Raw genomic sequence first — 27,412 nt, forward strand, 5'->3', positions numbered from 1 at the left:
AACGTTTGTGAGGAGATCCACCTGATCAGAAAGAGGATAGGAAAAAAGTTGATCCGGGCGAATCAGCACGGGTTGTACGATGTGATTGCGATGTGGTCGCAGGTCACCGCCGACCCATCTCTCCTGAGCTTGTCTCTATCCTGGCGAACGTTTGTGAACAAGCACGACCCCCCTCCTCTCCAACTCTTCTCATCGTCGCTCGCCCAGTTTGATGAAACAGCTAACCGGACCCTATCCGCCCATCTCATCCCCCCTATTTCTTCCTGATCGTCCGAATACGCGGAAAGAGACTCACGGATCGAAGAACACCGCTTTTTCCTCGCCGAGTTGCTGGGGCTCTCGACCGAGATGCTTGACCTTGAGGATAGCTTTAGGTTGATGATGGTTACTATTAGGTGTATGGTGTGGGTATATGGGGATGATATGATTCGGTCTGCTGAGTAGGTCTAGCAGGTCGACGTCGCTGCCTAGTCTCTCTGAATCTTTGATCCGAAAGAAAGCGACGAGAAAGCTGGAGATTGCGGGGTAAATCACGGATGGGCACTATTTATTTGATAAGGATAGCCGCGGCAGGATATGGGATTATAAGTATGACGTGTATATGATAACGGATATGACGTTACTATTACGTGTGATATGCCGTTGTCAGATATGGTTCCGTACGGAGTTGAACGACCATCTCCCCCTTGCGCACCTTGGCCATAATTGACATCATGAATGCCCAGTGACTTCCAGCTTCCGGCACACCTCGGCACCCATACAAACACATAGACAGTAAAGACGGACTTGATATATTTGCACACAGATGACGGCCCCATCATCCTCGACCCCGGCGACCCCCAGACCCCCGGACCTCTTCGTCAAGGATACGACGACTACCACGGCCACTTATGAGCCTCCTGTACGGGATCCTTCTGGTTTCTCCATGGTCTCGGCCGATGACGCATTGGTGATCGATAACGGCGAGTCTTTTCTCGAGCTCTATGCTAGAATATTCGATCGAACTGACGTCGTCTTTTACGATCCGCAATGTCATGTTACGTCCGCTCGCTCTCAACCTTGAATCGCGAACTGCAGGCTCCTGCACCTTCCGCGCAGGTTTCTCCTCCCACTCCCAACCGTACATCATCGAACCCAACCAGACATCCAAATACCGTCATTCCAAGACCACCGCCAACCCGACATCCAATATCCAACTACACTTTGGGACAGCGTGCGATCACTCGGCTTCTTCCCGAGCTGCTACGAAAGGGGTCTGGGACGGCGACTTGCTCGTCGGCGTAGACGGCTTGGAGGTGGCTCTGGATTATAGCTTGAACGCGCTGAGGAGGTTTAGCCCCGGTCCGAAGGGGTTGGACGGGGGTTCTTTTGTCCCGCACCCGGTCATCATGACCGAACGATTAGGAACCCCATTACATTCGAGGAGTTTGACGTCGGAGTTGTTGTTCGAGGGGTACGGAGTTCCTTCGGTCTGCTACGGGGTGGACGGGCTGTGGGGCTGGTACGGAAGGATGGGAGAAGGGGCGTCGTCTGCTGGTTCTTCTTCGGCACCTGTTTCTGCGGGAGGTACCAATTCTAAAAGAAGAAAGAGCACGCAGGGCAACTCGGACGTGAAGATAGGAGAAACGGCTCCTACGTCAGACGGACTGGTGATCAATATGGGGCATTATAGTACTACCCTCATTCCCGTCCTAAGTGGTAGGGGTTTGGTAGAGCGGGCTAAACGGTGAGTGTTATATTTTCTTTTTGTTTGGTCGACTGTTTTGATGAGATGGGTGATCCCGATCTGGAACAGTCTGGGCTAGAAAGCTGATACCAGCTCCTTTTTTTTCTCGCTGTTCGTTTCGTACACTCCCGGAACTATCTATCCTGTTTCTCGACTCTGAAACCTCGACGTCCGGAAACCTGATCTCGAATATGAAATCTGCCATTTCGTCCTTGCGGTTCAAACTCGCTGATCGGGAACTCGATGACCGATACCGAAATCAACTCTTCGAACCGACCACCTAAATGTTCTTTACGCACACATCGATATTCGGACTCGCTGGCGTCTGACAATATAGGATCCCATGGGGCGGGGCACAAGCTACCGAGCTGATGCTCAAGCTGGCTCAGCTCAAGTATCCCAACTTTCCGACTAGAGTCACGCCGAGCCAAGCTACCGTGAGTCTTTTATTTCAAAACCGACAGCAATTTCGCTCGGGGAAAGCGATCCAGTGCTGACGCCTCAATCTCGTTTGATCGATCTCGACAGTTCATGTACCAGGAGACGGCCTACTTCTCGTTGGACTACGGGACCGAGGTCGAATCGCTCGCCGACCCGGAAAAGATGGCTCGGATGAGCAAGATCGTCCAGTTCGAACACGCAAGCACGGTGAGTCAGATATGCATCACGTGGTGGTGCCTGCCGTGGTTGAGGCTTGTTACTGAAAGCTGCGCGTTTTGAACTACGCATATAGCCGGAAGCTGTACAGAAGACCGAGGAGCAGTTGGCGGCGGCACAGGAGAGGAAGAATGTCATGATCGATCGGCTGAGGGAGCAGACGGCCAAGAAAAAGGCTGAGAACGTGCGTCTGGGTTGGAAGTCACGGCGGTCGGTGATCCCGGATCGATATACTGATTTCCTAAACCACAGGCTGCTCAAAGGGAAAGATCCTTGGCTATTTTTAGGGATCTGAAGGAGCGAAAAGAGGCACTGAGTGCCGCGGATTATGAGGTACGAGTCTTGTCTTGCCGGCCTCATATCGAGATCCGTTCTAGACACTCAATGATGATCTCGATTCGCGACTATCAGGCTGCCTTGGCAGCGGAAGGCTTGGAGTCTCATGCAGACTTGGAAAAGGCTATCAAAGCGATCGAGAGCGCGATCAAGCGGTCCAATAAGGGCAACGGGGAAGCGGAGGACGAGGCGAGTCCCAGCGCACACTCTTGTTGAATCATTGCTCTCGTGCTGACAACAAAATCTCATTGCAGGAGGACGACATTCAGACGTTTCCCATGGTGGATGTACCGGACGACCAGCTCGACGAGGAAGGAAAGAAGGAGAAGAGGAAACAAAAGTTGCTGAAATCCAACTATGACGCCAGGATGCGGATGAAGGCTGAGAAGAAGGCCGAGAAAGCCAGAGTGGCCGAAGAAAAACGCAAGGACGAAGAGTCGAGAGCCGCAGATCCAGAAGCTTGGGCTGCTAGGCTACGGGAGGATCATGCCGTAAGTCGTGAAGCGGGCGAATCCACTCGCGCGACCTGCTCACTGATGCGCGTGATCGGTATTTCAGGCCACGATCATTCGGATGAAGGAGCGTAAGAAGAAACGTCAGGCGCTGACAAATCGAAAGACGGCGACGGCACAAGCACGGATGAAGACCATATCGAATCTAGCCAACGATCAGCCTCCAGCGAAACGGCGGAAGAAGGGGAATGAAGGTCGGTACAAGGTATTCGAACAGATTCGGCCAGCACTGACTTGACCACATATCCTGTCAAATTGCTGTTCCAGAGGATGACTTTGGCGCCGACGATGACGACTGGGCGGTCTATAGGGAAATTGTGAGTTGATCACTACTTGTTTTTCAACGCCCTTCGCGGGCTGACGGTCGACATGACAGGATGGCGGTGAGGATTCGGAGGCCGAGGCGGACGATCAAGACCATGTACGGGAGCTCGAGGCAGCTCTCTTGCAGCATGACCCCTTGTTCGACCAGGAAATGACGCTCGCAGCTCAAAATCAACGGCAGACGGCTCTCATCAACGCGTTCATCCGATCGGACCAAAAGTTCGACCCTGATGATATGGGTCAGGCGCATCAGATTCATTTGAATGTCGAACGGATACGGGTTCCAGAGACTTGGTTTCATCCGAGCATGGCTGGCGTGGACAGCGCAGGAATGGCAGAAGTCGCAGGGTGGATGTTGAACGGGTTCTCGCCGGAGGAAAGGCGGCGGATGATGCAGGTCAGTAGAAAAGCGTTTCTGTTACCAGACTTGACACGCTCCGAACTGACGACCATTGCCGCTCAGGGTATCTACGTCACCGGAGGATCTTCTGTCTTACCGAACCTGACTCGACGACTGGAGCGCGAACTAACGACGCTCTTGCCATTCCAAGAACCTCTTAAAATCGTGACGGATTGGCCTGGGACGACCGGGATCTCGGCATGGAAGGGGATGGCACAATGGTCGCGGACGACGGAAGCCAAGGCGGCTGCGGTGACGCGGGCGGAATGGCAGGAGATGGGAGGAGGGTATCTGAAAGAGCATCGTTGGGGCAACTGGGCGGATGAACCGCCTGCGTGATCGATCGGGCCGGATGTAATCCACTCTGTAGCAGAAGGCATCTGGAGCTTGTGAGCTTCTTGGGCGGACATTCCCTATGGCGATCATCGCAGATTGCAAGAGCATTCACTATGGTTTCGCATATCCCTGCTCGAAGTTATCGATCCTTCTCTGACCTCATGGCTTGTGCTTACGTCATCACCCCGAGCCCGGCAACCTCCGTCCCTTCGTCAGCGGTAGAGTCGACATGTGTACATGGGTCAAGCATGACCCCACTCTCTAGTCGCTATTCAATCTCCGCCCTACATTGTGATCATTCTTGAGACGCCATAGGTCTTCAAGAAGAACCAGACAATCTTGCCTATATCATGTCTTCCGCAATCGAGACCGTTCAGAACCTTCAGGGAACGATCAAGGTGCATCAAATCTCCCACGATATCATCGACCGCAACTACCGCTGATCATACTCTCAACTTTTTAGCTACACGATGGCACTGAGATACCTCAGATCGGCCTCGGGGTGAGTCATCATGTTGCTTGAAGACGAATCAACTGCAGGCTGAATGGACTGTCGACTTGCTTAGGTTTATGAGATGAGCAATGAGGAGGCGGAACAGGCCGTTTACTGGGCCTTGGAAGCTGGTTACCGACATGTCGACTCGGCGGAATGGTACGGGAACGAGGCAGCTTGTGGTCGAGGCATACAGAAGTTTCTCAGTAGGTACAACTCGGTCTAATTATCTGATGCGATGTCTGAGCTGAAATTGTATGGAAACAGAGGCCCGCCCAGATATATCCCCCGAGGATATATACTACACGACGAAACTTCAAACGAACAGGTCTTACGATCAAACTTTGAAGAAGATTCAACAGTCGTTGAAGGACTCCCTGGTCGACCAGATCTCACTCTACCTTTTACACTCTCCCATCGGTGGACCGAAAGTAAGGAAAGCATGTGGGTAACAACGGCAGTCTTGCTTCTGTAAGCAGATAGTCATCGACTTGCGCTTTTTCCAGGTTGGGAAGCTTGTATCGAGGCCAAGAGACAAGGCTGGGTCAAGTCGATTGGAGTGTCCAACTTTGGTACCAAACATATCGAGGAGTTCGAGCAATGGGGCCTCGAAAAGCCCGTCCTTAACCAGGTCGACTTGCATCCATGGATGCGAAGGCAACCTATCGTCGACGTTTGTCGGAAGTACGGGATCGTGCTCGAGGTGTGTACAGCTCCGGGAGTATGTGTTACCGTCTGGCGGAGCTAAAAGTAGCCCGAATCCTTCAACCAGGCATGGGCCCCCCTCGCACGCGGTATGCGATTCAATCATCCCGTGCTGAACGAAGTGGCCAAGGCGCATGACAAAAGCCCTGCTCAAATCTTGCTGAGATGGAGCATCCAACATGTGAGCGTACAAGACTCGTGCACGACCCGACCGCAGTCAGCTCAATTCATGGTGTCTGTACAGGGTTTCGTACCGATTCCCAAGTCTGTCAGTCAAAAGCGAATTCAGAGCAACGGAGACCTCTTCACCTTTGAGCTGTCACAAGAGGAAATGGCAAAGGTGAGCGTGACAGATCCCGGCCATGCGCGAGCCTAGTGTAGCTAAAGTACGGCCTTTCACTATGCTCCTGTGTAGCTCGATGAGCTTGACGAGTACCTCGTCACTGATTGGGATGTTGTCGACGTAGCCTAATGGCCGATGCAAAGTTTGTCTGATATGACCAAATTCGTACATGATTCTACAAATCCGATCATCCTATACAAATTCGTTCTAACAACTGTTCGACACTATACAACGTAATCAACCCGCTTGGGCAACACTGCTCACAAACCTAATCGGGGTTTCCCCACCTGAAATTCTCCGCTCACAGGGATCTTCGTAACCTGCAGTTCCGAAGACATGCCCGGGACAACAACGCTGACGCCCGCTCGGCCTTTGATACCCGCCAACGCGCCTCCCTTGAAGATGATCTTGCTAACAAAGTCAGACATGACCTTGTCCCGACCGGGAAGCACCTGAACAGGGACGTCATGGATGGGTGCTTCGACGATCAACAACTCGTCCCCTTCCGGCGAAGGCCGGCTGCTAGCTGGCAGGTATTCATCTGGATGTATACGTCCAAAAGCCCTGATGGGGTAAGGCAATTCGTCTGGATCGACGTCCCCGTCGTCAGGTGGATATCCGTCAAAGACGAGGACGTCGGGTAGAACACCCGTGACATCCACTTCTATGTTGCGTAGTTGTGCCGGGAGCTGAATTTGGGCAACGACTAAACCGCTAGCCCTCATTTGACCTCGAGATTCGCTGATGCGCATGCCTTCGATGGTGACCGATTTAATCAGCTTCGGTGGAGGTCGAGGTCCTGGAAACGCGACTTCCAGCTGGAGAGATCGTACGATGTCCAGGATCCATGTTGGTGCAGGAGGCAGTCCATGATCAAGTACAGTACCGTTCCAGGGGAGGTACGGGAGCCCTTGGACGACGACAGGGTTGTCCAGACCATGAAGATAGTTGCGCAGAAACAGGGATAATGCTGGATCCGATTTGGGCTCAGCTTTGTCAGAGTCAATGATCTGGTCCGACTGGACGTAACCCTGAATGAGCACGTCTATTCGCTGTTGTCCATGCAGGGTGATCGGATCCGTCACCACTTCCGCCATTTTCGCTCGCTTGGCGGACAGGGCGTTGTGTGATTCGCCATCCTCTTCCGCCGGTACTGGTAGGAAGATCCCAAACCCGAAAGTGTACGGCAACTCGAATCGCATGGCCGGTACCGGATTAGGAGCGCTAGCTCTCGCCATAATTTGCAGATGGGAACCGCTCGAGGTAGCGTTCTCGTGTGCAGTACTGATGCTGTAAGATTCTAGCCGTACCAATTTCGCCAGGTCTGTCTCTCCACTCGGGATGCCAGGCAAATTGGGCGCTGATCGGAAAGAGCATGATTAAGCATCTCAGTGACGGCTATCAGTAAAGACGATGGTCGTCGACTCGATAGGGCTGATCAGTTCGGCCAATAGTTGGCGAGAAGCTGTTTTGCCGGTGTCGAAGCGGCTTCAAACCATTTGTATGGCAGATTGACGAGTCGCATGATGCCTGGTACAACTTCTTCCAACGCTGGTACTGGGGAGAGTGTATCGTTGCAGGATAAGAGCCCGTCGAGCCATGCGACGAGGAGAGCGAGCCAGAATGGCTAGGGATTGGGGATAGACGAATCAAAACGGTAACGACTACTCACTATTTAGCGTCAGAGGCACCTTGATATCGCGCTCGGTATGCTCGACGTATTTTCGCCAGCCTTTGCGGTGTCGACTCCTAACGGTCACGCTCTCGAGACGAACCTCCACATCGATCGATCCTTCCTTCCAGGCCTTTTTAGCGAGACCTAACAACGTCGAAGTGGACGTCTCGGGTCGGACGTGTACCGGAATGCGGATAGCTGTCAGCCAAGGCGGTATCGCCCAGACGGCCGAATCGGTTTCGGACGAGTTGACGTGAGTGGCGAGGGGTATCGGGATGATGCTGGGAAGTCTAGCGGAGACCAGGGGGTCAGGCGAGGCCGAAGAAGACCATATCTGAAGACCTTGTACCGATCCGACCTCGACAGGTCCGACGAGATCGATAGCGAGCCGCCCGAACTCGGCCCTCAACCTTTCCCACCAGCCTGCTCCTCCGCCTCTCTCTTCGCCTGAAACTCGATCCCTGTCGATACCCAAGATACGGTCGACGTCGACACCGGCGTAACCCTCCACCTCGAGCCAGATGCCGGAGGATGTGATGTTGAGGATATTGATATCCGTCGGTCCGTTGCAGACGACCGCATCTGGAAGAGAATCCCTCTCCTTTGAAGATGGTATGTAGGACGACAAGAGCAATCCCAGAAAGAGGATCGCGCCGAGAAGGATCGAGCAGATGACGATCAGGGACGTGATGAGGCGGTTCGTTCGACGCGATGCGGCATGATCGATGGGCTGTGGCTCAATGACCACACTCGAGTCTGGATGACGTGTGAGCTGGGTTGTAAGTGGTTGCGTGGGGATCGAACGTGTGGGTGCTTCGGGAGGCAAGAGCCTAGTACGCTCTCCCGGATCGACGGATTTGCCCTTGTTGAGCTTGGAAGGCATCCCTCTAAATTTTCCCAGCCCTTCGTGATGAATGCAAAGCTGAGCTCTAGTCGTGAGATGGTTGAGGGTCGGTGAGGTTTAGGCCAGGCAGTGTGAATATGAATGCGATGAACATCAGCAGCACAAGGAGAGGTGTGGAGGATGAGCTTGTCCCCCTTCGGATGCAAATGACGCGGGCGGGACTCGCCTATCTGCTTCCGAATCGATCTCTCCAATCCCCACGTTTCATCTCGACGCATTTTGGCAGGTCCAACCCCCTTTTGTGATACAAAGGGAGACCAGAAATTACTGGAGATGTTTGGAAAGTCTTGTCGCACTCAACTTCATGGGCGTTGGAGCGGGCGTACTGAGAACGAGGACAGAAGTGGGTGAGCGCACCATCACTTGCGACCAGAACGACCGGCTCGTCGCTCTTCCGAAAAGGTCTGATGTGAAGAGATGTACCTTCTCAACCTCGCCACGCTTCTCCTGGTAGCTGTCGTCGATGCTCGAGCTAGACCTCTGGGCCATGCCCTACATGGAGGATCACGCGATCCGAGAAAAGACGCTCATGCGAAGAGGAGCATGACTGGCCCTGGTTCCATAGCGAGCTCCATGATCGTCCATTCAACCAATGCAACAGAAACGAGATCCAACCCTAGTTTGCACGCATACAATAAAAGGGCATTCGACGGCAAGGCCACGTTTTACGCGGTAAGTATCGTCTGGCATTTATAGCGAATGATATGGTCAGAATCTCTGAACGCGCTATGTTGGTAGATCGGTCAAGGAGCCTGCGGTGGATCGATAGACCACGAACCGAGTTATGTAGTGGCGCTGAACCAAGCGCAATACGGAGGTGGTTATCCAGGCCCACATTGCGGTCGTACAATCACTGTTCAAGGCGGGCCCTTGAACGGATATGCACAGGGAGTGATCACCGACCTGTAAGGAGTTTGAACTAGATAGAGGGTACGTCAATTCGGCTGACGATTCGTCCTAACCCTGCAGATGCCCTGGATGTCCTTGGGGTGCGATAGACATGAGCGAGGCCATGTTTCAGTGAGTGACGATGGCTTAGACTGGGAGAAGTAGGGCGCCGGTTCTGACTCGGTATCTAGAAACTTTGCCCCGCTGACGAGCGGGACTGCCATGATCTCCTGGTGGTTCAACGACGAAGGAGTGAGTCGACGACACCTTGCCCGCTTGAGGAAACGAGGCTGATTTCGCGCAACTTGTAGCCTGCTCCAGCGCCTACGCCTACAAGTACACCTGCATCTACATACACAATCGAGCCTACTACCAGTTGGTCACAAGAGACATGGACTCAGCAGTCATGGACCTCGACATGGTCTGAGCCAACGACCGCGTGGGCAGGATCTACCAGTACATCAACATGGTCAGATCCAATATGGTCATACCCAACATGGTCCTCACAGGTATGCACGTTTCACAGTTTTCCGAGTTCGCGCTGATTGATATGTTTTCCCACCTCACTAAGACCTCTTGGGGTGCATCACAAGCTGATGCCCCAAGCAGTTCATCGACCTGGGTCGAGCCCACGACGTCGGTGTGGTCGAGTTCACAGACGAGCGAGAGCTGGTTTTCTTCTAGCATCAGTACAACTGTATCACCCACAGTAAGTGATGATGGCACTCTCATACCCTCGGCAAGCTCATCAAGTCGGCGCCATCATCAGACGACAAGCCAAGGGTCATCATCGTCGAGTAGCTTTATCCAGCCAGTGTCGGAGCCGACCGCCGTCAGCGCCTCGTCACCTACCCCCGAAGCCTTTCCGCCAATTACCACGCAAATCGATCACGGTATCGTGGCTCATCAGGAACTTGGGAATTGGGATGCGCTCGGGGCGATAGCTGTGAACGTTGGCAGGCTGGTCGTGCGCGCTGCTGCAGAGTGAAACCAACCTAGGGGGGCGACGTGCATCTACTTTGTACAAATGTCGAGAGCGAGTGCGTCCTTTCGGTGTTGACCGTCGACCGAGTTGCACTCAAGACGGTTGATTATGTAGGGAATGTACGTATTTTGTGTAACAGAGGTAACATGACATTACAAGTCCTCATAGATCTGGATAGAAAATCACGGACAAGATGAAAGCGGTTCCAGGTTGTATCGATGCCCTGGACACGATTAGACCATCCCAGTTGTCCGGTCGTAGCGTCCTGATCACAGGTAATAGCCGGTATGAGCAGTCTTGCGTCTGATGCAATGCTAAGTAGGATCGATACATTAGGCGGAGGATCAGGCTTCGGAAGGCAATTGGCGATCATGTGTGCGACTGCAGGGTGAGAGCCTCAGTATAGTCCCAAGCAACGCAAGGCGCCGCTGAACAGCGCCATACCAGAGCGGACGTCGTGATTGGTGACTTGAACACCAAAGGATTAGAAGGCACGATCGACCTGTGTCGAGGGTTGTCAGGGTAAGATGCAGTCGATACTTGTGAATATACCTAGACTCTGATGTTTTCCGTCGCAGATCCTGTCAAGCTCCTTCGGAAACTTCGGATGTGACTGTCGAATCATCACTCCGCCAACTCTTCGCATTCGCTCAAGCTACATTCGGTCGGCCAGCCGACGTCGTTGTCGCCAATGCGGGTATTACCGAAGTTGGAAGACTCTCGGAAGACGTCGCTCTCAGTAAGTTCATGCCAATCATATCGAAATGAACCGCATTTCTGAGGCTAACTTCCGTCGTGCAAAAGAGAACGAGCTGGGCCGCTACCCAAAGGAACCCAACCTTCTCACCATGAACGTGAACTTTTCGGGAGTCCTCTTGACCGCTCAACTGGCAGAAGAAGCATGGAAATCCGAGCCTTCAACCGAACACAATCGTCAACTCGTCCTCCTGGCTTCTATGGGTGAGCTCATACAGTCCTGCTTTGTTATTGAGACTTTGTGACCTGACACGGGAAACGCTGCGCATCAAACCAGGCGGACACAGTGGGATCCCTGGGGCGCCTCTCTACAGTGCCAGTAAACATGGCGTGGTAGGACTCTGGGTAGCTTATTGTGCGAAACTACGCGCTTTGCCAGAACCTACCTTCTCGTGAGTTTCTACAGTCGATCAGTAGGACCGTTGCGATGCGATGCTAATTTGATCGCTGATCCGCCATGTTTGACTTATAGCTGCCATGCGATCTGTCCTTTCTTTTCCTGTACGTCTGAACAGGTTCAAAGATAACACATATTAGCTGATCTAATTCCTACTACTGCAGTCACTGGAATTCTGGGTCGAGCGGTATGTCTTCGTTCAAGGTAGGTCAATATCATCAAGACTGACGCTTCTCTTGCACATTACAGGTCTTCCTTGCATTGGCAGGGCTTTCCGTGGTTCAGCCCGAGACCGTTGCCTCGACAGTGCTACATATCGTGCGGGATACCTCTCTGAATGACGGGTGGGTGGCAAGACCTCCTAAGCGAAGCAGGACGACCGCTAACATAGCACATCATCTTCCAGACTCGGGTCTATGTACTGCTTGCCCGACCACAAGGAGCCTCTCGAATTCAGCACAGACTACGTTGGACCGCTGGACCACTCTTTCTACCAAGAAATCACCGAGACAATCAGGCAACGCCAGAAGTGGGTGCTTTTCTACGGCCAGTGGAGGCGTTAAGCTGACATCCGGGCTCAATACTCAGAGTTTACGATGACCCGGAGTACGTTCAGTGCCGAGACGACGAGATCCTTACCGCAATCGGAACCAACCGTGCCGATGTGCCTTTCATTGCGTTACTTGTAAGTCCTTCAGTAGCGAGCATGGCCATGAAAATGCAGTTGCTCAAAAATTCCTTGTTTGCAAGTCCGGATATGTGATCTGGCAGGCAGCAAAGTTTTGGTACGGGCTCAATGCCTTTAGTCTGATAGCTCTCGGGATCGGTCTCACCGCCTTGCAAGATGGAGCCCCCAAGATGGTTCTCACCGCTCTACAGAAGCGGATCACTACATTCCAGGAGGCACACAAGCACAATAAGCTCAAGACTACTTGATCCGCATTCCGGCACACGACGATCTTGATACCCTTTGTATTATATGAAAGATCTCGACTAGTATACATTTGATGCGGTAATACCTAGCAGTAGTGTACCTGGAGGATCAAGATATCACCTGGTCTCGTAGGTCTTTGAACCGAACAATCCTTCCTCGGGCGCCCTGTGTTGTTTGCTGGGGTCCTGCATCTCAAACGAGGCCGGGGAGCCGTTCTCGGCGTCATAGTCCAAATCGGTTACGTCGCGCGTAGTGATGACCGTGGCCAGACCCATGGCTTTTCGCATGTCATCCCTCTCACGTTGACGGAGTTCGGCAGCGGCACGATCCGCATCCTCGGTCATCTTTCGACCCTCGAGATGCCTCTCAATCTCCTCGGGAGTGTAAGCCCAGAATTTGCGGTTGCCGTTGAAAAGCTTTCGCATCCAGGGAGGCAAGACGGTCCAGAGCTTGGATTGGGTTCCTCCGTTCGATTGAGCCCGGATCATGGCGGCCACCGAGTAAGGCTCCTTGAGGTCGTGCCAGCCAGGAGGCAAAAGACGGGGCGAGATCATGCCGAGGACACGGGGCACGTTGTGGAGCAGCATGAAGACGATCAATGCGGGAATGATACCGTAGGCGATGTTGTCTGTGTCATTCGGTTAAGGCGTCAGGATTTGGCTCACCATCACCCGGTACGAGAGGTATGCTCACAGGTAAAAGGAATGCATGCGAGCACGATAAAGGCTGGTAGGGCATCACCGATAAAGTCCCAGTTGATCTTGGTGGCATTCTCCATCATCATGGCTCCGACGATGACCAGGACGGACCCGGTCGCCCAAGACGGGATGTTGCTCAAAATCGGAGCAAAGAAGATGCTGACAAAGAACCAAAAGCTGGTCGCAATGGCGGTCAATCCGGTCTTTCCACCTTCGGCGATTCCACTAGCAGATTCTGTTCAAGTAGCCATTTCAGTCAGAGGTTGCTAGCGGAAAGCAGGTTGAGCCTCGAAACTCACCGACGAAAGGCGTGCAAGGGGAAGATCCAAAGAAGAGTCCGGACATGGAGATACAAGCCGAATCGACCAGGAAAGCGACGGAACTGCCCTCAAAGTCACCGTCCCTAGCGTCGAACAGACCGGCCTGCTTCGACATGGCTACTAGAGTACCGGTCGTATCCAGTAGATCGACGTACAAGAACGAGATCTGAGCGAGGGCGACGCGCGCCAGGTTAGCAGGTGCAGCATGAATCAGAACGAGATGGACAAGCCTCTACACACCAGAGCGATCCAGGTCTTGCCGTTCTTGTAACCTTGCCAATCGACATTTTTGGGACCGAGCAAGCTGAAGCCTCGGGCGCTGACGACGTTCTTGAAGAAGTCAAAGTTGGAATCTCCGATAACGTCGTGAGGGAAAGCGGTGACGGGTGTGCTTCGAGGCCAAGAGATGATGGCGACAATGAAGATGGGCCAAAGAAGAGCACCTGGAATACCAACGAAGTCACGCATAAGTCTTCCGCATAAACGCTCATGAAGGAAGCAAGCTAAACTTACCCTTGACCCTGTAGAGCAACATGAAGGCGGTGATGACCCCACCAGCAAAGATTCCGAGCCACATCTTGGGATCCTGGAGGACGTGCGACTGGCAGATCCCGTTCTCTTCGTATTGCGGAAGACAACCTCCGATTTGAAGCGGGGTCGAGGTAGCGCCCTGAACGACGTTGAGACCGGACGAACTGAGGCCAATAAGCGTCAAGAAGAGACCGATTCCGGCTCCAATAGCGAGGGCGATGGAACGGGGGATCAACCTGGCGAGCCATTGACGGAGACCAAAGACGGTGAGGAAGAAGAAGATGATTCCTTCCAGGAAGACGGCAGCCAAAGCTTCGCCATAGGTGATAGGTCCAGTTCCCTGTCAAGGAGATGAAGGTTTATCAGGGTTAGGGAGACCGCAGACATCGATTGGTGTCCACGGCATGGCTTACGTGGAATCCAACCTGAGAATAAGCAAAGAAGGCTAGAATAGGACAACCCTGATGAGTTTGTGGAGCTTGCGTCTGCAATCTAATCGTCATCGCGTACCATTGACTGTAAAGAACAAGTCAAGGATGAATTAGCGACCCGTGGGCCAGGATATCTTGCGGTCGCAACAAATAGCTACGTACCACCGAGACCAGGAGCGAGACCCAAAGGCATGTTTGCCAGGAGACCCATCAAAAAGGTAGCGATCAAAGAAATTGCCGAGGTACTGGTGACATAGTCCCGCTTGAGCTCATTGATGCACAGGTTGTAGTCGATGTTGGTCTCGCAGATAGGATCATCGGGCGTGGAAGCACACACACAAGGACCACCAGAGTCACTCTACACAGATAGACATGGTGGAAAATACACAGAACCGATCAGCCTAAAGTACATTCGGTCAGAAGCCGATGCGACGCTGCTCAACTTACCAAGACGGACGAGTTGACCGCGATGATGTACAACATGGCAGCACCGATAACGCTCCCCGCTCGGAGTTCTGTCGTGAACCTGCTACCCTTCCTGGCCAAGGGATGACCGCATCCATCGAGTCGGAACCACCTCCCGACCGCCGATCGAGCGACCTTGTCATTGAGACGCTCCGCAGAGAATTTCCCCATGTTGACGATCCTGCGTGTGGGGTCCTGGTAGAGTCCTTGTAGGATGACAAGAAGTGGCGAGCCAGATCCCTGAGAGTGGAAAAGATCCTCGCTCTGCTGATCTGCACCTGTCTATATTTGAATCCCTCTCTCTCTCGAGAGATAACCAAAAGAGCGGGCGCCCAGAAAATCGAGAGCGAGCAAGCGAGAGATTGGATTTCCATGGTGTCGGATGCAAAAAGTGGAGCGTCCTCCTCTCCCTCGTGCCCCCACGCAGCTGATACGACGTTGCCGGAGATAAGCGGGTACCGGACCTTTTTAACCTGGGGATGTGAAGATAGCGTCTTGCCGGATTGATCGGACGAGCGTCAATATCACGTACGCACAATCCACTCAGAGCTCAACAAGGTAGATGCTCTCCGGAGTACCGGAGTACGACTTTTGAGTTGGATTATGAACGGGTGACAGGTTGCGAAGCGATGTATTCTGATGCACGCGCTACGCCGAGTTCACTCACCTAACCGATCAAAGCCTTGAGTCGTCCCTGAACACGGGGTCATCCGATCATCCATCCCATCAATCACCCGGAGTCGAGTTCATGTTTCACGATTTGACCGATCACAAAGAACGCTTGCCGTTGATATCGGACCAACCATTGGTCGTATCTCCGTCCGTTCGCCCGACACTATCGAGTTCTCATCGGTATTACTCGCCCATTACTTGCCGTCTGAGCGATGATCCGGTCGAGCGCGTCACAAATGCGTGATTACATGTCCTTACAACTTCGATCATACACATGGCAAAATTCCGATTCTCCTGTACCGTCCCCATCGATCAAAGACCCATCTCCTTGCCTAGTACATCCAGACATGCCCGTGCCAATTTCCTCACGTCCAGATCGATTACGTTTCGCTTCGACCCGTCAGTCACGTTGCTGGCGGTGTCCCTTTCTGTGGTCATCGACTGCCATAGGACGTCCGTGTCCCGAACCGAGACGACCGGAAGTCGAAGTGGCGAGGCGACGAGTTCAAGCAGGATCGGGTACAGGTGAAACAGGTGCGCCCGGGATGACTGCCGGAGAGCCTCGCCTATGACGTTGGTTTGCGTTTCGGGCGCTACATTCATCGTCCATTATCGGTCGATTCACAGAGGCGGATGGCTTTGATTAGCTTCAGAAACTTTGCGTGTCAAGCGTACAAGGTTCGAGCTTACCGCTCGCTTGCATGGCGTTGAATGATCCGGGCCATAATTGCAGATCGAGTAGCCGCTGGAGGACATAGGCCAGCTCTTCTTCCCTGACCCGCTCAAAAGGATAACTCCCTCGCAGCGATGCGGATGCCAAATAGCCCGTCAGGACGAATTTGCATCGACTGAGAAGCAACGGTAGTACTGCCGCAGCGGTCCGTCTCCGCCTGTCTTCGGTTATCGAATCGCCTATTAAAACAGCAGGGCAATGTCAGAAAGCACGTATGATGTAATCCCATTCAGTCTCGTTTCGTGACGTACCGCTATCTTTCCCAGCGCTCGAAAACAACAGCCCGAGGCAACGATATCGTAACCCTTCTCTTGGCAAAGGTGTCACGGAAGTTTCCCGGCCGAGCTCGGTCTCGTCTTTCTGTGATGTAATTCCGTTGTACGGAGTGTACAGTATACTCGCTTGATAGATCGTGTCTGCGAGCTGTTCCAAGATGACATTGTCCACGTTCGAGTGACCTGACAGCGGCATGACCGAAGACTCGAGAAGATCGATCGCGGGGATGTCGTATAGCTCTTCCTGCTCGGCTTCTTCCCAGTTCATCTCGCTCATATAAGAATCGTCGACCAAGAGGATGGACCGGAAGGTTGCCGCAATCTGCTGCCAAAGGGAATCCCACTTCTCACCCATGAGGTCCGAGGAAGTTGACTCTAGCAAAGGGATCGTCTGCTTGATCACCTCGACAAAAGCCAGCGTAGCGGTCCTCCACAAGGCCGGATCTTTCCCAAATTTGTTGGCTGAAGGGCAGTCTAGTCTGAGCTTGATGGGCAAAGACAAGGCGCCGATGAGTCGCTCTATTGCTCCATCCTTGATCGCAGCTGCCAGTAATCGCGAACGTTCTTTCAGGTACGTCGAAGTCAACGCCATGGACGCCTTGGCGAGACCGACATAAGAGACTTTCTTGGTGATTGATCGTTTGGCTCCAGGCATCGATGTGTCGACATAGTCAAAGCCACCAACGAAGGCCAAGGTAATATACTCCGCTAGGACTGAGATGACCGACCCGATCGAGCATCGACCGTCTAGCTCCGGCCGAGCAAGAAGGTCAAGACCCGATTGTTGAAGTGGCGAGGGAGCATCGACGTCCAACGGGTATGTCGGACTGCGTGTATATGTGACGGCAGAGCGACTAGCTCGGAGAAGGAATTCTGTTTGAGATTCCCCGATGTGCTCACCCGTCGCGTCGATCACGACTCCGATGAGCCGCATGTACTCCAACAAGTTGTCTTGCGTGAGGCTATACCGGCCGGCCATAGTAGCAAGTTGATCTTGTTCCAGGTTGTCACGGACTCCTTCGAGGGCAGACCAAATGATTGACACGAAACGAGTCTCTTTCAAGTTTGCGACGTAAGCCTTGACTAGTTTTTGACAGAGTTGTAACGCAGCGGAGCAAGTCTTGGGTCCCCCATGAACACAAGCTCGAGTGGTTACTGCAGCCACCTTTTCCACCATTACCTCGAAATTGGAACCTGCTGAGATTTGCGCAGTGTACGTCTCATAAATTGTTCCAACGGATTTGAGGGCGAGCGCGTGGGAGTTATCGATGTCTTCGGCCTGATCACGTTCTTCATCGATTTGATCAGTCTCGTTGTCGGTATCCGAACTTGCATCTCGTGAAGGGAGCATTCCGCTTAAAAGTGGCAAAAGCACCCCCGTCGTTACGGCTTCCCAAGTTTCGTTTGACAAATGCGCTCCATGCGTTTCCAGGGAGCGGAACATCGTTTGAACTGCGCTCGCTCGGACCTCGCTCCTTCTGCTCGCCGTCAGACGCAGCATGCCGTTTAAACTACGCAACCATAGTCGATCTTGATCCGAGGACGAGATTTCAATCAGACCACTTTGAAAGGCGTCCATGAGATTCCAGATCGATCCGATTGACGACAGAGCTATGTTCATGTCAAAATGCTGTCCGGCGAAGTTACAAAGCGAATCGAGACAGTGTTGAGCGATGTTCGCATCAAAGGTCGAAAGGTAATCGGAGCATGCCAAATTGAGCGATGGGTAGGCGGTACGTATGAGGTTGGTCTGAGCTTTGCTGGCTTGACTGCTGCCCGAAGCAAGGACCGCCTGTGTGCTTTCGAATACGCTATCGACTATGCGAAAGACAGACGGCCAGACCGAGGCAATAGTATGACCAGATGACTCTAAGATGGCGGAAAGCGTCGTTAGGCCGCGAGTCCGGATCTCCAGATCGGTCGCATTCTGCTGTCCATTTGAGGGCGGTCGGACCTGTCTGATCAACGCTTCGAAGATGCGTGATTGCGCCACTGACTGCTGAACAGCGTCCAGTATTTCCAAGCTCGTTGTTGCCAAGCCGAGAATGTTACCCAGTACTTCTGCCGCTTGCATACGAATCACAGCCGACGTTGGCGTGTACTGGGCAATGTCGATCACATGCGTGATGATGATATCCCAAGCATTTTGCGGCGACTGCGTCATGATTCGCTCCACATTGGTAGATGCCGTTACGTCCAGCATCATCAGAGCGAATGATTTCTCTCCCTGCCTGATAGTCTGGGAGACCGACAGCCCGCTAGTCCGACGGCGCAGTGCTCCTTCCATAGCTGATGGACGCTTGCTCGGCGATACAGGCGTTTTCACATCGTCTTGTCCATCGCCCTCTTGCGATTTGTCAAGTCCTATGGTCTCTCCGCTCAGTTTGCATAATGCAGACACGAGGTAATAGTAACTAGAGTCACTTAGACGACTAGTTGTTGTCATAAGAAGACAAACGCTCCCTTGCACACTGCTCGGTTCAGCTTCGAGCAAAGCTTGAGAAGGCTGAGGAGCGGTGGTATTCGGACGTGTCGATGAGGTACTGAAACGTGGCGAGCCTGACAGACCGTCTTGCATGGATCGGACCACCCGTTTCGAGCCTGCTTGTTTGCCTAGCACGAAATTGGCGTTATGAATGGTCTCAAGAATGTCGTGCCATGCCATATTCAAGGTGTCACCACGCTCATGGACCACCTCAATGAGAGCGGTCAAGCAGGACAAGTTCCGTTCCGAGAGGGCCGGGGCCTTTGATGACGAGGTCGAGCTGGGAGCGGCCTTGAAACCTTCGCTACCTGTCAAGCCCGGTGTGGCAGGCATCTCCGTGTAGACCTGCGAGGCTTTGACAACGGCTGCCGGGACAGCAAAGCGTGAGAGAGTGTTCAAAAACGCATCTCGACAGGTGATGAGACCCGAACCATCAGAGACCGCGATCAGAGTCTTGATGGTCTTCAGTACTCGATCAAACAGTTCATCCGAGATGTTCGTCGTGATCACGAATGACAGACTTGCCAAGAGCGCGGGCCAAGCGATTGCGAGCATCGGCTTTGTTGGGGACGGCGATCCATCGTCAGGTAGAGTTTCCGACAAGTCAACGACGGGATGTCCATCTTTGATTGTAGTCTTGCTCGAGGGTAACCCTTGATCCGTATAGAGGTTGGCCGCCAGGCCGTCCGTAATTTCGACCAGCATGTCCAGTGCAAGCAGGTAAGGATACCGCTCCGGGATAGGATTAGGGTCTATCTTGTCGTGCTGTTCGATACTGAGAGGTTGGGAGCTGCTATTAGCCTTGCGTGGATACTTGCCAAGCAACTGGAAAGTCGACTCACCATTGTACTTTGACTCCGCACGTTGCGTCAAGCCTTCCCTCACCCTCTGTACCGATCATTGCCGATACCGTGGACACCCCAGCCGTCGCAGCGGAAGAGACAGCGTTCAACCCCATATCGAGATATCCCCCTTGCCTACCGGAGTGATCTACCGCCAAGTGTGAGATCCCAAGGCCCTGCATCGTCTCGTCGATTCCGAGCTCTCCGGGTTTCTCCGAGATGATCTGGCGTATGGCAGAAACCAGATCGCCATAGATGGATGATTTATCATCTCCGTCCTCATCAAAGGTTTGCCAAACAGCGTGCAGTAGTGATGTATCGCGGCATAGTCTATAAGTCAGCTGGTCAGTGAGCTTTCTTTTCAGGTAAGTTCGAGAGCCTGTACTCACGCTTTCAAAACCTCCAATAGCATAGCGCGTAGCCATAGCGGTGGCGCCGCAGAGAGAACCTTCCGACCGGCGTGATCGTGCCCGACGGAAAGATTCGCCTCGTTGCAAGCTCCGCGGATCAACATACGCCAGAATGTCTTGGCTTGTGTAGGTATCTGCTCGTAGAAGTACCGCAAGAGCAGAAAAACTACTCGTACGGCGCGTAGCATCACAGGGAAAGCGGCTCGTTCTATGAGGATAGACTCCAGCAGCGGGGATAATTTGGTTCGGAGGAGCGAGATCAGCTCCGTTTGCTATGAGAAACGGTCTAGAATAAGCCGGCGCTCAAGCAATCAATAGGAAACACGTCAATCGGATCTTACGCTACGGAAACCATTGGCAAAACCACTTAGAGTACTCTCGATCAGCTCGAGACCAAAAGTGGCGGTGATTGACGATATCTTCAAAAGGCGTGGCCCTTCGATTTTAAGCTTGCTGCTTTGATTCACTGATCTGTTGGTCAGGGTGCATAAGTCGTCGAAGAGGTAATAGGCATCCCACTCGTTTCGGTTGAGTTCCGCTTTGTTGCCATCGGGTAGCGTCACGGCGATTCCTTGCGAGACATCGCTTGGTCTCTCGTCGTGAACTCTTTCGAAAACCATGACCACAGCCTGACGTAGCGAAGCCGAGGCCGTGCTCGAGACCACCGAAGTTTTAGAGTCCTGAAGCTTGAAATACAGGGCGAGCAGCTGCCGGAAAATCGACACCAGTAAGCACAAAGCCTGAATACGGTGATGCGTCTAGGACCGACCTCTCCCAGAACGTCTTGATGAATATCCGGACAATATGTCATCATAAGTAAGAGAGTCTGGATGACACGAAGCTGTATCTCAACCCCTTGATTGACCGCCAGGAGTAACGTTTGCAAAAGGGCCGGAACCGCGGCCTGGAAAAGAAGGACATGTGCAAAGTGAGCCTGGTGATTAGGCTTGTTTACTCGATCGATCACTCACACCTCCCACGGTCTGCAGACTGACGAGTCGCTGCAGAGCTCCGATAGAAATTGCAACGATCTTTGCCACCTTCGTCTTACATCCTCCCAAAACGGGAGACAGTAACACCTGTCGCGCATCTGTGAACATTATGGAGGTGTTAGTTGCTCGCTGTTGTTGGGAATTTGAGCGCCATACCTTACCTGGAGTAAAGGCGGTACCATCCGTCGTCTTGAGTACTAACAGGGCTCTCTCGGCCGCCTGCGTCACAGGATATGCATAAGCTATAGCTATGACTACTAGAGTTCTATGGCTCATACCTCTTTCACATCGGGGTACTTCCGTTTAGTCTCGGTAACGAGAGACTGGAGCTCGTTTACCAGCAAATTCCTGTCCTGTTAAACGCAATGGGGAAGACACAGAATGTTACTGCCTGCGTCATTCTGCAGCAGCCTTTAGATAAACGAACCATTCCCCTGGGCGATCTTCACGTTATCATGGATCCCTGGTCTATCTTGCCCGCAAGCCTATGCGTCAATTCCTGCTAGGTTGATGCGAAGACAGAATGCCTATACAGTCTTCGAGGATCCACGATATGACATCTAGTTAAAATTCATTGCTGGCCTGCTGATGCCACCGAGAGGATCCGTTATCGTTACAAAAGATCAAGAGATACATCGCTGCGATGTCGCTCTCGTACAAGGGGATCAGGGGTAGCAGCTCGGCCTTGGGATGTTCGCTCCCGGATGCAATTCGGGTCATGACGAAGCTTGCAAGCAGGAGGGAAGGAGAAGCAGGAGCTACGATACTACTATATACTATGATTATTGATGTGGCCTGGACGTCATTCGATTCGTTGGATAAGAGGATGTCAAGTCTTTCATATCACGCTGAGGAAAGGTCGTTATTTTTGCTACAATCGACATAGGGCAATGCTTCTTCCAGATGCAAGTCGTTTCCGCGAATTAGGAGAAGGGCAGTCATTTGAAGGTGATCATCGGATGACGATCGCCCGTTCCGTTGGGTTGGGTTTTCTTGGTCCCTTGTCCATGTGGTCCAGGCCCAATGCGTCCTGTCCCATGAATTTATGGTCGAAAAGCACATCATCTGGGAGGAGGATCGGAGATCAGTCGTCGCTCACGCTTGGATACGGATTCGGGCGATGTTTCTCACCGTCGGTCAAGGGCGATGGCTGTTTGTAATGGTGCGATTGCATGAGAGCAAATCGGAACTTGGCAAAATCTTTGTCCGCGATGCCGAGGCGAGCTTGAAGTCTAAGCTTGGTGTCCTCGAAGCGTTCGCCCTAAAGTAGAAAGCGGGTATTGTTAGCATGGCGTGCGAATCTGAAGCGACAAAGCGAATCATCTTGCTTACATTCTTCACAACAAATCGGAAGGGCACGCCGAAGTACCGCGTCGGTTCTCGGTGGTAATGGAACACATCTATGACCTTGGCATCATCCGTCAGGTTGGTCTCTTCAAGCGGAATCTCCTCTGCATATAGCTCCGCCGGTTCTCGCAAGTTAGCGATCATCTCGGACGAGGTGCATTCCTTCTGCTGCCGTCCGTTTGACGCGATCTCGAATATCCGTACCCTACGGCTGCCTTGCGGGTCTAGTGTCACGAGTTTCGCAAGCGCGTCTGCAACATCCGAAAAGGTGCTGGTCTTGGGCAGCAAGAATGGATGAGTGGACTGCAACAGGAATGACAGCGTGTGAGTATACATAGGAGTCTGCCCTGATCAGCGGTCGACTCACCTCTTCCTTGTTGTGCGACCCTGTCCATGTGATCTTGAGCGACTTCTTGGTCTCGAGCTCGATAATGCTGACGTCCAGCTTCTCATAATATAGGACAAGGTTCACGTGCTGGTGAGCATAGAAACCGGTCTGAGTGAGATCGCCGACGCTCTGATTGAGAGCCCTCTTGATGACGGCTTTCGGGCCAAGGTTGTTGGCGTTGGCGGAGGTGAATCTCAGGCGGAGGGGGTCGTGCTTCAGGTAATCCCCAACTCGTTGCGCCATCTGAACGCGATAGACGTGAGCATTAGGCACTACCAAGACAATTGCTGTATGGGACGCAAAAACTTACGACATCGTAAGTGTTTTTCTTGCTCAAGATCAACTCGAATTCGGGATTTGTTTCCGTGACCTCCTCGAATTTGGGCTTGAAGCTAACAAGGACACGGTTCTGTAGGAAGTCGTAGAACTGTGGCACCTGCGAATATAGCTGATGGGCTTCGAAATCTTGTTGCCTGATTGCGAATGAGGGAAATCAGCAATACGTCAAAGAGCATGGCATTTCACGCGAGACTGACTCCTTGTCGGAGATTTCGGCTTGGAAACAGATAACGTCTCCGTCCTGAATTTCGCTCGTCACGAAAGTCTGCCGAAGCTTCATCTGCTCGATCATGCCAGCTTTGATTTCCTGGTAGTTGGTGAATACGTTAATAAGAAAAGCGCGAGCGCATGTGTGCTGTGCTTGCTACTGACTTCGTAAAGCTTCAGCGGCGTTGTCGGTGCCCAGCCCATCCGTTCGCAAATGAGGGGACACAGCTCAGCCACCTTCTGGTTCTTGCCGACAAAGACCTTGCCCTGTCCCAAGAGAGTTTGCCGCTGGACGTCGAACCACTTCAAAAAGATCATGATGGGAGGACTGCTTCCATCGCCGACAGCCTGTCAGGAACCAAAATGGGTTAGATAACTGTTCGTCGGGATTCGCCCAGACCTGAGCGACCTACCACAGCCCACTTGCTGGGATCAGGGTTGTAATCGAGGTACAGACGGAGATCAGCAGTCCGAGCCGTCATCGTTGATCGAATCTGGTCCATGGCTATACGGAGAGATGATTTGATCAGCTCGAGTGATAGAAGAGCACGTGCCTCTTGATCGCGGATGAGCTCACTCTGATTGGCTTCGCTATCCAAGATAGGCACATCGGGACGGATAGTCTTATTCTGCCGGTTTACCATGACCCAGAGCTTGAAATCGTTCAACGAATACTTGAAGTGCTCAGCGATCCTCTCCTTGAATTTGGAAAACGGTTCCGACTTCAAGATTCTGAAGCTGGGCAGTTCTGAAGGCGGAATATGCTTCTCGTCGAACGAAGCTAAGTCAAAGCCTTGATGCTTGCCGAAAGTGTCGTCCGTAATGATCTAGATGCAGCAGGCCAGGTGAGTTACGTGATGGCTCTTCTATCTCGAAAGGTTATGACCTACCTTTGCTGTGAGGTACAGATGCTGCTCGTCCTTCTCTCGGCGGATAGCTTCCCGCTCTGCTCGCTCCTTGTCAAGGCGGGCCTCTGCAAATCGTTCATTGACGTCAATACTGACACGCGCTTCGCATTGACATGAGCGGGCGCGACGTACTGAGATGCGAAGGGGTATCATCCGGTCCGAACGGTTTCAAAACGTCATCCATAGCCTCGTCCCGAACGTAAACCAACATGTACGCGTTGGTGAAGCGCTTCATCGTCCTGGGCTGCTGTCTCTGGTTGGGAGCAACCAAACCGTTGTTCATATCACCACCATAGTTGTCCTCGGTGACCTCCTTGTCGGTGACAGGGACGACCCTATCGTCATCGTACTTGAACCACCTCCCGTCCTTCTCGGGCTTGATCAACGCGAAGTAATGGCCTCCGTTCAGATCCCCCGAATGCACGAGCACACCGTGCAGCTTGTAGACCTGGTTCTGTTTGCGTTCATCGGATTCGGGATCCAAGAACTCGGCGAGGTCGATCTCAAGAGGGAACTCGTGGCGGTCGTTGATCTAAGCAAGTACCAATCTATTCAGCGCGTATGGATGAATGGCCCTTCGCCGTATTCTACGTACTTTGCACATCGCGTCCTTCTCCATGTCATACTCGAAACGACGCAGTTGCAAATGTAGGACAGGAGGGAATCGTTCGAAGATGACCCCCTTCTTGGCGTCCTGCAATCCATATCCTTCCGCCATGTACTTGTTCTCTCCCTCGAGAGTTTCGACTTGCACGTAGTCCTTGAACGAATCGTGCAGCGTTCGCATACCCTTGACCGAGAGTTGAATATCTGACATTGCAGGACTCGTGAGTTTGAAAGGACTCGTTACCAGAGCACTCTACAAGCTTACCGTAAAAGTCCTCAAGCATAGATGATTCGTAATCGACGCCAACACATTTGATGTAGTTCTTCATTCTTCCCATGAAGAGCTTGGCGATAGCGCCTTCCGCCGGAGTTCCCTGTGATTCGACAGTCAAGGTCGCACCGTTTAATGGCTGAAACAACCACCATCCAAAAGGAGGCTCGATCCAACGCACCTTCATCTTTGTTTCCAATTTATCCTGCAGAATCCTGCTAAACTCTTGCACGTCGTGCTGCATGAAAGCGTCCGCGCTCTTCCACCCGAAACTCTTGGTCAACTCGGTCGTCCCTACGGGCTGATCCGAACTCTGGAGGTGGTAGAAGACTCGCTGAAGAGCGAGGGGCAGGGATTCAGACGGCGTGTCGTTCTCGGTAGGGATCTGGTAGACAGCCCTTCGGAAGTAGGGAGTACAGAAGAGCGATTGAAGAAGGGAGTTCATGTAGCAAGTAGCACCCTGGTTCTTGAGACCGACGAATCCCGTCTCCTTTTTCGAATCGTAACTGAGGAGAGTTTGGGTGAGCTCTCGGGAAGAGATCAAAGGAACAAGTTACGATGGCCTCTCACTTGACAAAGTTGTGCCACAGCACGCCGGTAGGGTCCTTGAGCACCCTGACGAACGCCGTCACCTCGACCTCATCCCCGTCAATCGTAGGTCGACCCCTGCCATCGGTGGGAAGGTGCAGCTTTCTCAGATCGGCGAACCGAGTGAACCCCCAATCGCACTCCTCGGCAACGAAACGGTGATGAGCGTCTTATGGAGCGGGAAGCAGGCGTCAAAGTCAGTCCATAAAAAACCCCAGAGATCGTCAACTCGACCGACAAACTTACGGCTGACGGTGTAGATACTAGGGTCGTTGGGATTGGAGACTGCCAAGGCGAATTGGGCGCAAGCGTGCCAACCTTCCGGTGCCGTCTTTGGGTTGGCGTAGTCAAGGTAGACTGAGACCATGTCGTTCGGCTGTCCGTTGGCGTTTCCTTGCGGGAAGAGGAGTATTCTCCTGATCAGAGTCGGAAAGCCGATTCGTGTCGAGTATCAGCATATTATGCTGACGCTGCGGCCGGACGGCATCCCACAGTCCACCCACCATTTGTGTCCACCACAGCTGAACTCGGGTCCCTGCAACCTTTTGCCCTGTTGACTCCAATTCTCAATCTTCCACGTCTGCACTTGGAAATCGTCCACCTCTTGTCCCAGATCCGGCATATGTTTGGCCGCGAACGCCTCCCCATCCCTAACAGTGGGTAGGGTCATCAACATTTCATCCACGTCCATATCTCCTTCCGCATTCCCGCCGCCGTTCGCTCGTTCTTGCTGAGCGACGAGTTGATAATATCGCAGAGCCTCGGGATTTGCTCGGACCCAGTTCCGCTGATCCTCATTCAACTGCGACCAGGGTGGCCAGTTGAGACGGGGAGCCACTTGCGGTACTTGCCCGTTGTTTCCCTCGAGCGGGGTGTTGTCGGATTCAGGCGTCCCCTCAGAATCAACCAGGATATCCTGAACCTCCTCCTCGTTCGGATGAGATGCCTGAGACTGCGACTCCAAAGTGGACAAGATGGCCGGAAGCGAGACGATTGAGGTAGGTGGTCAAGGAAGATGTGAGCAGAATGTCGGGTTGGGTCGCTTCCAGAAAGTGGTTCATAACACTCACCATGTTGAAGAGATCGATTGTCACTGATCAATCGAATTCCGACCTGTACCACTTGTCTATACTTCGTAGATCCTCCTGAACAGGTTGACCTGTCTTGGTGCGAATCCGACTTCTATTGCCGGCGAGCAGGGTATGTGTGTATGTATCCAGCAGTCGATAGATGCGAGGTTGTCCGCGGCGTCCGGAGAGTAGCGACGAGTCCTCCGTTTAAAGTCAACGGTCTGTCAAACGACAAAGTGTTTGCAAAAGTCTATCCTATGTGGTTGTAAAGATATAGCAGTAACTCAAACTGTGTATGCGCCCTTTACACTTTCTCAGAAGAGGTCGATCTTGCATGAGCAATCCCAGAGCCAGGGCATCGTCAGCTCTCGCAACTCTCGATACGCGTCTCCCCCCCGCCCTCACTCCCTCTCTCGCACCCCCCGCCCTACGGCGGCCCTCGTTCAGCTCTTTCTCACGCGTC

At 52.8% G+C, this 27,412-nt stretch overlaps 7 protein-coding genes across 7 annotated transcripts; 3 read left to right on the forward strand and 4 right to left on the reverse strand.

The window, feature by feature from the left end:
• The first annotated feature begins 720 nt into the window (after positions 1 to 720).
• On the forward strand, positions 721 to 4,458 carry HD553DRAFT_39468 (protein-vacuolar targeting-related protein). Its single transcript, XM_046184200.1, has 12 exons — positions 721 to 962; positions 1,078 to 1,726; positions 2,064 to 2,163; positions 2,255 to 2,374; positions 2,460 to 2,567; positions 2,636 to 2,716; positions 2,795 to 2,908; positions 2,974 to 3,210; positions 3,278 to 3,425; positions 3,499 to 3,548; positions 3,608 to 3,952; positions 4,019 to 4,458. Exons 1-12 carry the CDS (start codon positions 806 to 808, stop codon positions 4,292 to 4,294), a joined length of 2,385 nt encoding a protein of 794 aa, XP_046036232.1. The 5' UTR covers positions 721 to 805; the 3' UTR covers positions 4,295 to 4,458.
• A 183-nt stretch (positions 4,459 to 4,641) lies between these two features.
• On the forward strand, positions 4,642 to 5,961 carry HD553DRAFT_342480 (NADP-dependent oxidoreductase domain-containing protein; the record flags this gene model as incomplete). Its single annotated transcript, XM_046182756.1, has 8 exons — positions 4,642 to 4,689; positions 4,755 to 4,793; positions 4,858 to 4,990; positions 5,052 to 5,228; positions 5,291 to 5,487; positions 5,557 to 5,670; positions 5,734 to 5,829; positions 5,905 to 5,961. 8 exons carry the CDS (start codon positions 4,642 to 4,644, stop codon positions 5,959 to 5,961), a joined length of 861 nt encoding a protein of 286 aa, XP_046036233.1.
• Positions 5,962 to 6,020: 59 nt separating this feature from the next.
• Positions 6,021 to 8,454, reverse strand: HD553DRAFT_312068 (uncharacterized protein). The gene is made up of 2 exons (XM_046180054.1): positions 7,505 to 8,454; positions 6,021 to 7,192 (listed from the first exon to the last, which is right to left on the reverse strand). Exons 1-2 carry the CDS (start codon positions 8,388 to 8,390, stop codon positions 6,093 to 6,095), a joined length of 1,986 nt encoding a protein of 661 aa, XP_046036234.1. The 5' UTR covers positions 8,391 to 8,454; the 3' UTR covers positions 6,021 to 6,092.
• A 1,969-nt stretch (positions 8,455 to 10,423) lies between these two features.
• On the forward strand, positions 10,424 to 12,395 carry HD553DRAFT_312070 (uncharacterized protein). The gene is made up of 11 exons (XM_046180055.1): positions 10,424 to 10,559; positions 10,621 to 10,672; positions 10,732 to 10,806; positions 10,863 to 11,023; positions 11,089 to 11,244; positions 11,318 to 11,432; positions 11,513 to 11,541; positions 11,602 to 11,624; positions 11,687 to 11,781; positions 11,844 to 11,966; positions 12,026 to 12,395. The coding sequence occupies exons 1-11, from the start codon at positions 10,478 to 10,480 to the stop codon at positions 12,198 to 12,200; spliced, it is 1,086 nt and encodes a 361-aa protein (XP_046036235.1). The 5' UTR covers positions 10,424 to 10,477; the 3' UTR covers positions 12,201 to 12,395.
• HD553DRAFT_284919 (permease family-domain-containing protein) lies at positions 12,396 to 15,198 on the reverse strand. The gene is made up of 9 exons (XM_046178212.1): positions 14,799 to 15,198; positions 14,514 to 14,709; positions 14,431 to 14,436; positions 14,334 to 14,365; positions 13,903 to 14,260; positions 13,630 to 13,832; positions 13,369 to 13,555; positions 13,065 to 13,304; positions 12,396 to 12,999 (listed from the first exon to the last, which is right to left on the reverse strand). The coding sequence occupies exons 1-9, from the start codon at positions 14,985 to 14,987 to the stop codon at positions 12,488 to 12,490; spliced, it is 1,923 nt and encodes a 640-aa protein (XP_046036236.1). The 5' UTR covers positions 14,988 to 15,198; the 3' UTR covers positions 12,396 to 12,487.
• Positions 15,199 to 15,800: 602 nt separating this feature from the next.
• Positions 15,801 to 21,569, reverse strand: HD553DRAFT_272558 (guanine nucleotide exchange factor in Golgi transport N-terminal-domain-containing protein; the record flags this gene model as incomplete). The annotated part of the gene is made up of 10 exons (XM_046177768.1): positions 15,801 to 16,081; positions 16,146 to 16,400; positions 16,473 to 19,756; positions 19,824 to 20,153; positions 20,213 to 20,505; positions 20,575 to 20,940; positions 21,003 to 21,137; positions 21,205 to 21,350; positions 21,405 to 21,444; positions 21,504 to 21,569. Coding segments are annotated over 10 exons (5,196 nt in total), but the record flags the coding sequence as incomplete, so codon positions are not given.
• Positions 21,570 to 22,177: 608 nt separating this feature from the next.
• Positions 22,178 to 26,549, reverse strand: HD553DRAFT_272639 (uncharacterized protein; the record flags this gene model as incomplete). The annotated part of the gene is made up of 17 exons (XM_046177773.1): positions 22,178 to 22,290; positions 22,357 to 22,486; positions 22,558 to 22,875; positions 22,940 to 23,203; positions 23,271 to 23,433; positions 23,497 to 23,606; positions 23,672 to 23,854; positions 23,920 to 24,011; positions 24,084 to 24,333; positions 24,397 to 24,479; positions 24,547 to 24,946; positions 25,010 to 25,224; positions 25,286 to 25,394; positions 25,473 to 25,797; positions 25,862 to 26,048; positions 26,126 to 26,295; positions 26,383 to 26,549. The coding sequence occupies 17 exons, from the start codon at positions 26,547 to 26,549 to the stop codon at positions 22,178 to 22,180; spliced, it is 3,279 nt and encodes a 1,092-aa protein (XP_046036238.1).
• Between the last annotated feature and the right edge of the window lie 863 nt (positions 26,550 to 27,412).

This window comes from Filobasidium floriforme (genome assembly GCF_021052385.1).
Source record: "Filobasidium floriforme strain CBS 6241 chromosome Unknown HD553scaffold_12, whole genome shotgun sequence".
NCBI classification, from domain to species: domain Eukaryota; kingdom Fungi; phylum Basidiomycota; class Tremellomycetes; order Filobasidiales; family Filobasidiaceae; genus Filobasidium; species Filobasidium floriforme.

Excerpts from the sequence above, each read along its gene's own strand:
- HD553DRAFT_39468 (XM_046184200.1), top strand. The coding sequence starts at position 806 with ATGACGGCCCCATCATCCTCGACCCCGGCGACCCCCAGACCCCCGGAC. Across the intron at positions 963-1,077 it reads CGCATTGGTGATCGATAACG|GCTCCTGCACCTTCCGCGCA; the intron begins GCGAGTCTTTTC and ends CGCGAACTGCAG. Across the intron at positions 2,909-2,973 it reads ACGGGGAAGCGGAGGACGAG|GAGGACGACATTCAGACGTT; the intron begins GCGAGTCCCAGC and ends ATCTCATTGCAG.
- HD553DRAFT_312068 (XM_046180054.1), bottom strand. The coding sequence starts at position 8,390 with ATGCCTTCCAAGCTCAACAAGGGCAAATCCGTCGATCCGGGAGAGCGT. Across the intron at positions 7,193-7,504 it reads GGTGCCTCTGACGCTAAATA|CGCCCAATTTGCCTGGCATC; the intron begins GTGAGTAGTCGT and ends CTTTCCGATCAG.
- HD553DRAFT_312070 (XM_046180055.1), top strand. The coding sequence starts at position 10,478 with ATGAAAGCGGTTCCAGGTTGTATCGATGCCCTGGACACGATTAGACCA. Across the intron at positions 10,673-10,731 it reads ATCATGTGTGCGACTGCAGG|AGCGGACGTCGTGATTGGTG; the intron begins GTGAGAGCCTCA and ends GCGCCATACCAG. Across the intron at positions 10,807-10,862 it reads CTGTGTCGAGGGTTGTCAGG|ATCCTGTCAAGCTCCTTCGG; the intron begins GTAAGATGCAGT and ends TTTCCGTCGCAG.
- HD553DRAFT_284919 (XM_046178212.1), bottom strand. The coding sequence starts at position 14,987 with ATGGGGAAATTCTCTGCGGAGCGTCTCAATGACAAGGTCGCTCGATCG. Across the intron at positions 14,710-14,798 it reads CGGTCAACTCGTCCGTCTTG|AGTGACTCTGGTGGTCCTTG; the intron begins GTAAGTTGAGCA and ends CTATCTGTGTAG. Across the intron at positions 13,000-13,064 it reads CGCATGCATTCCTTTTACCT|ACAACATCGCCTACGGTATC; the intron begins GTGAGCATACCT and ends CGAATGACACAG.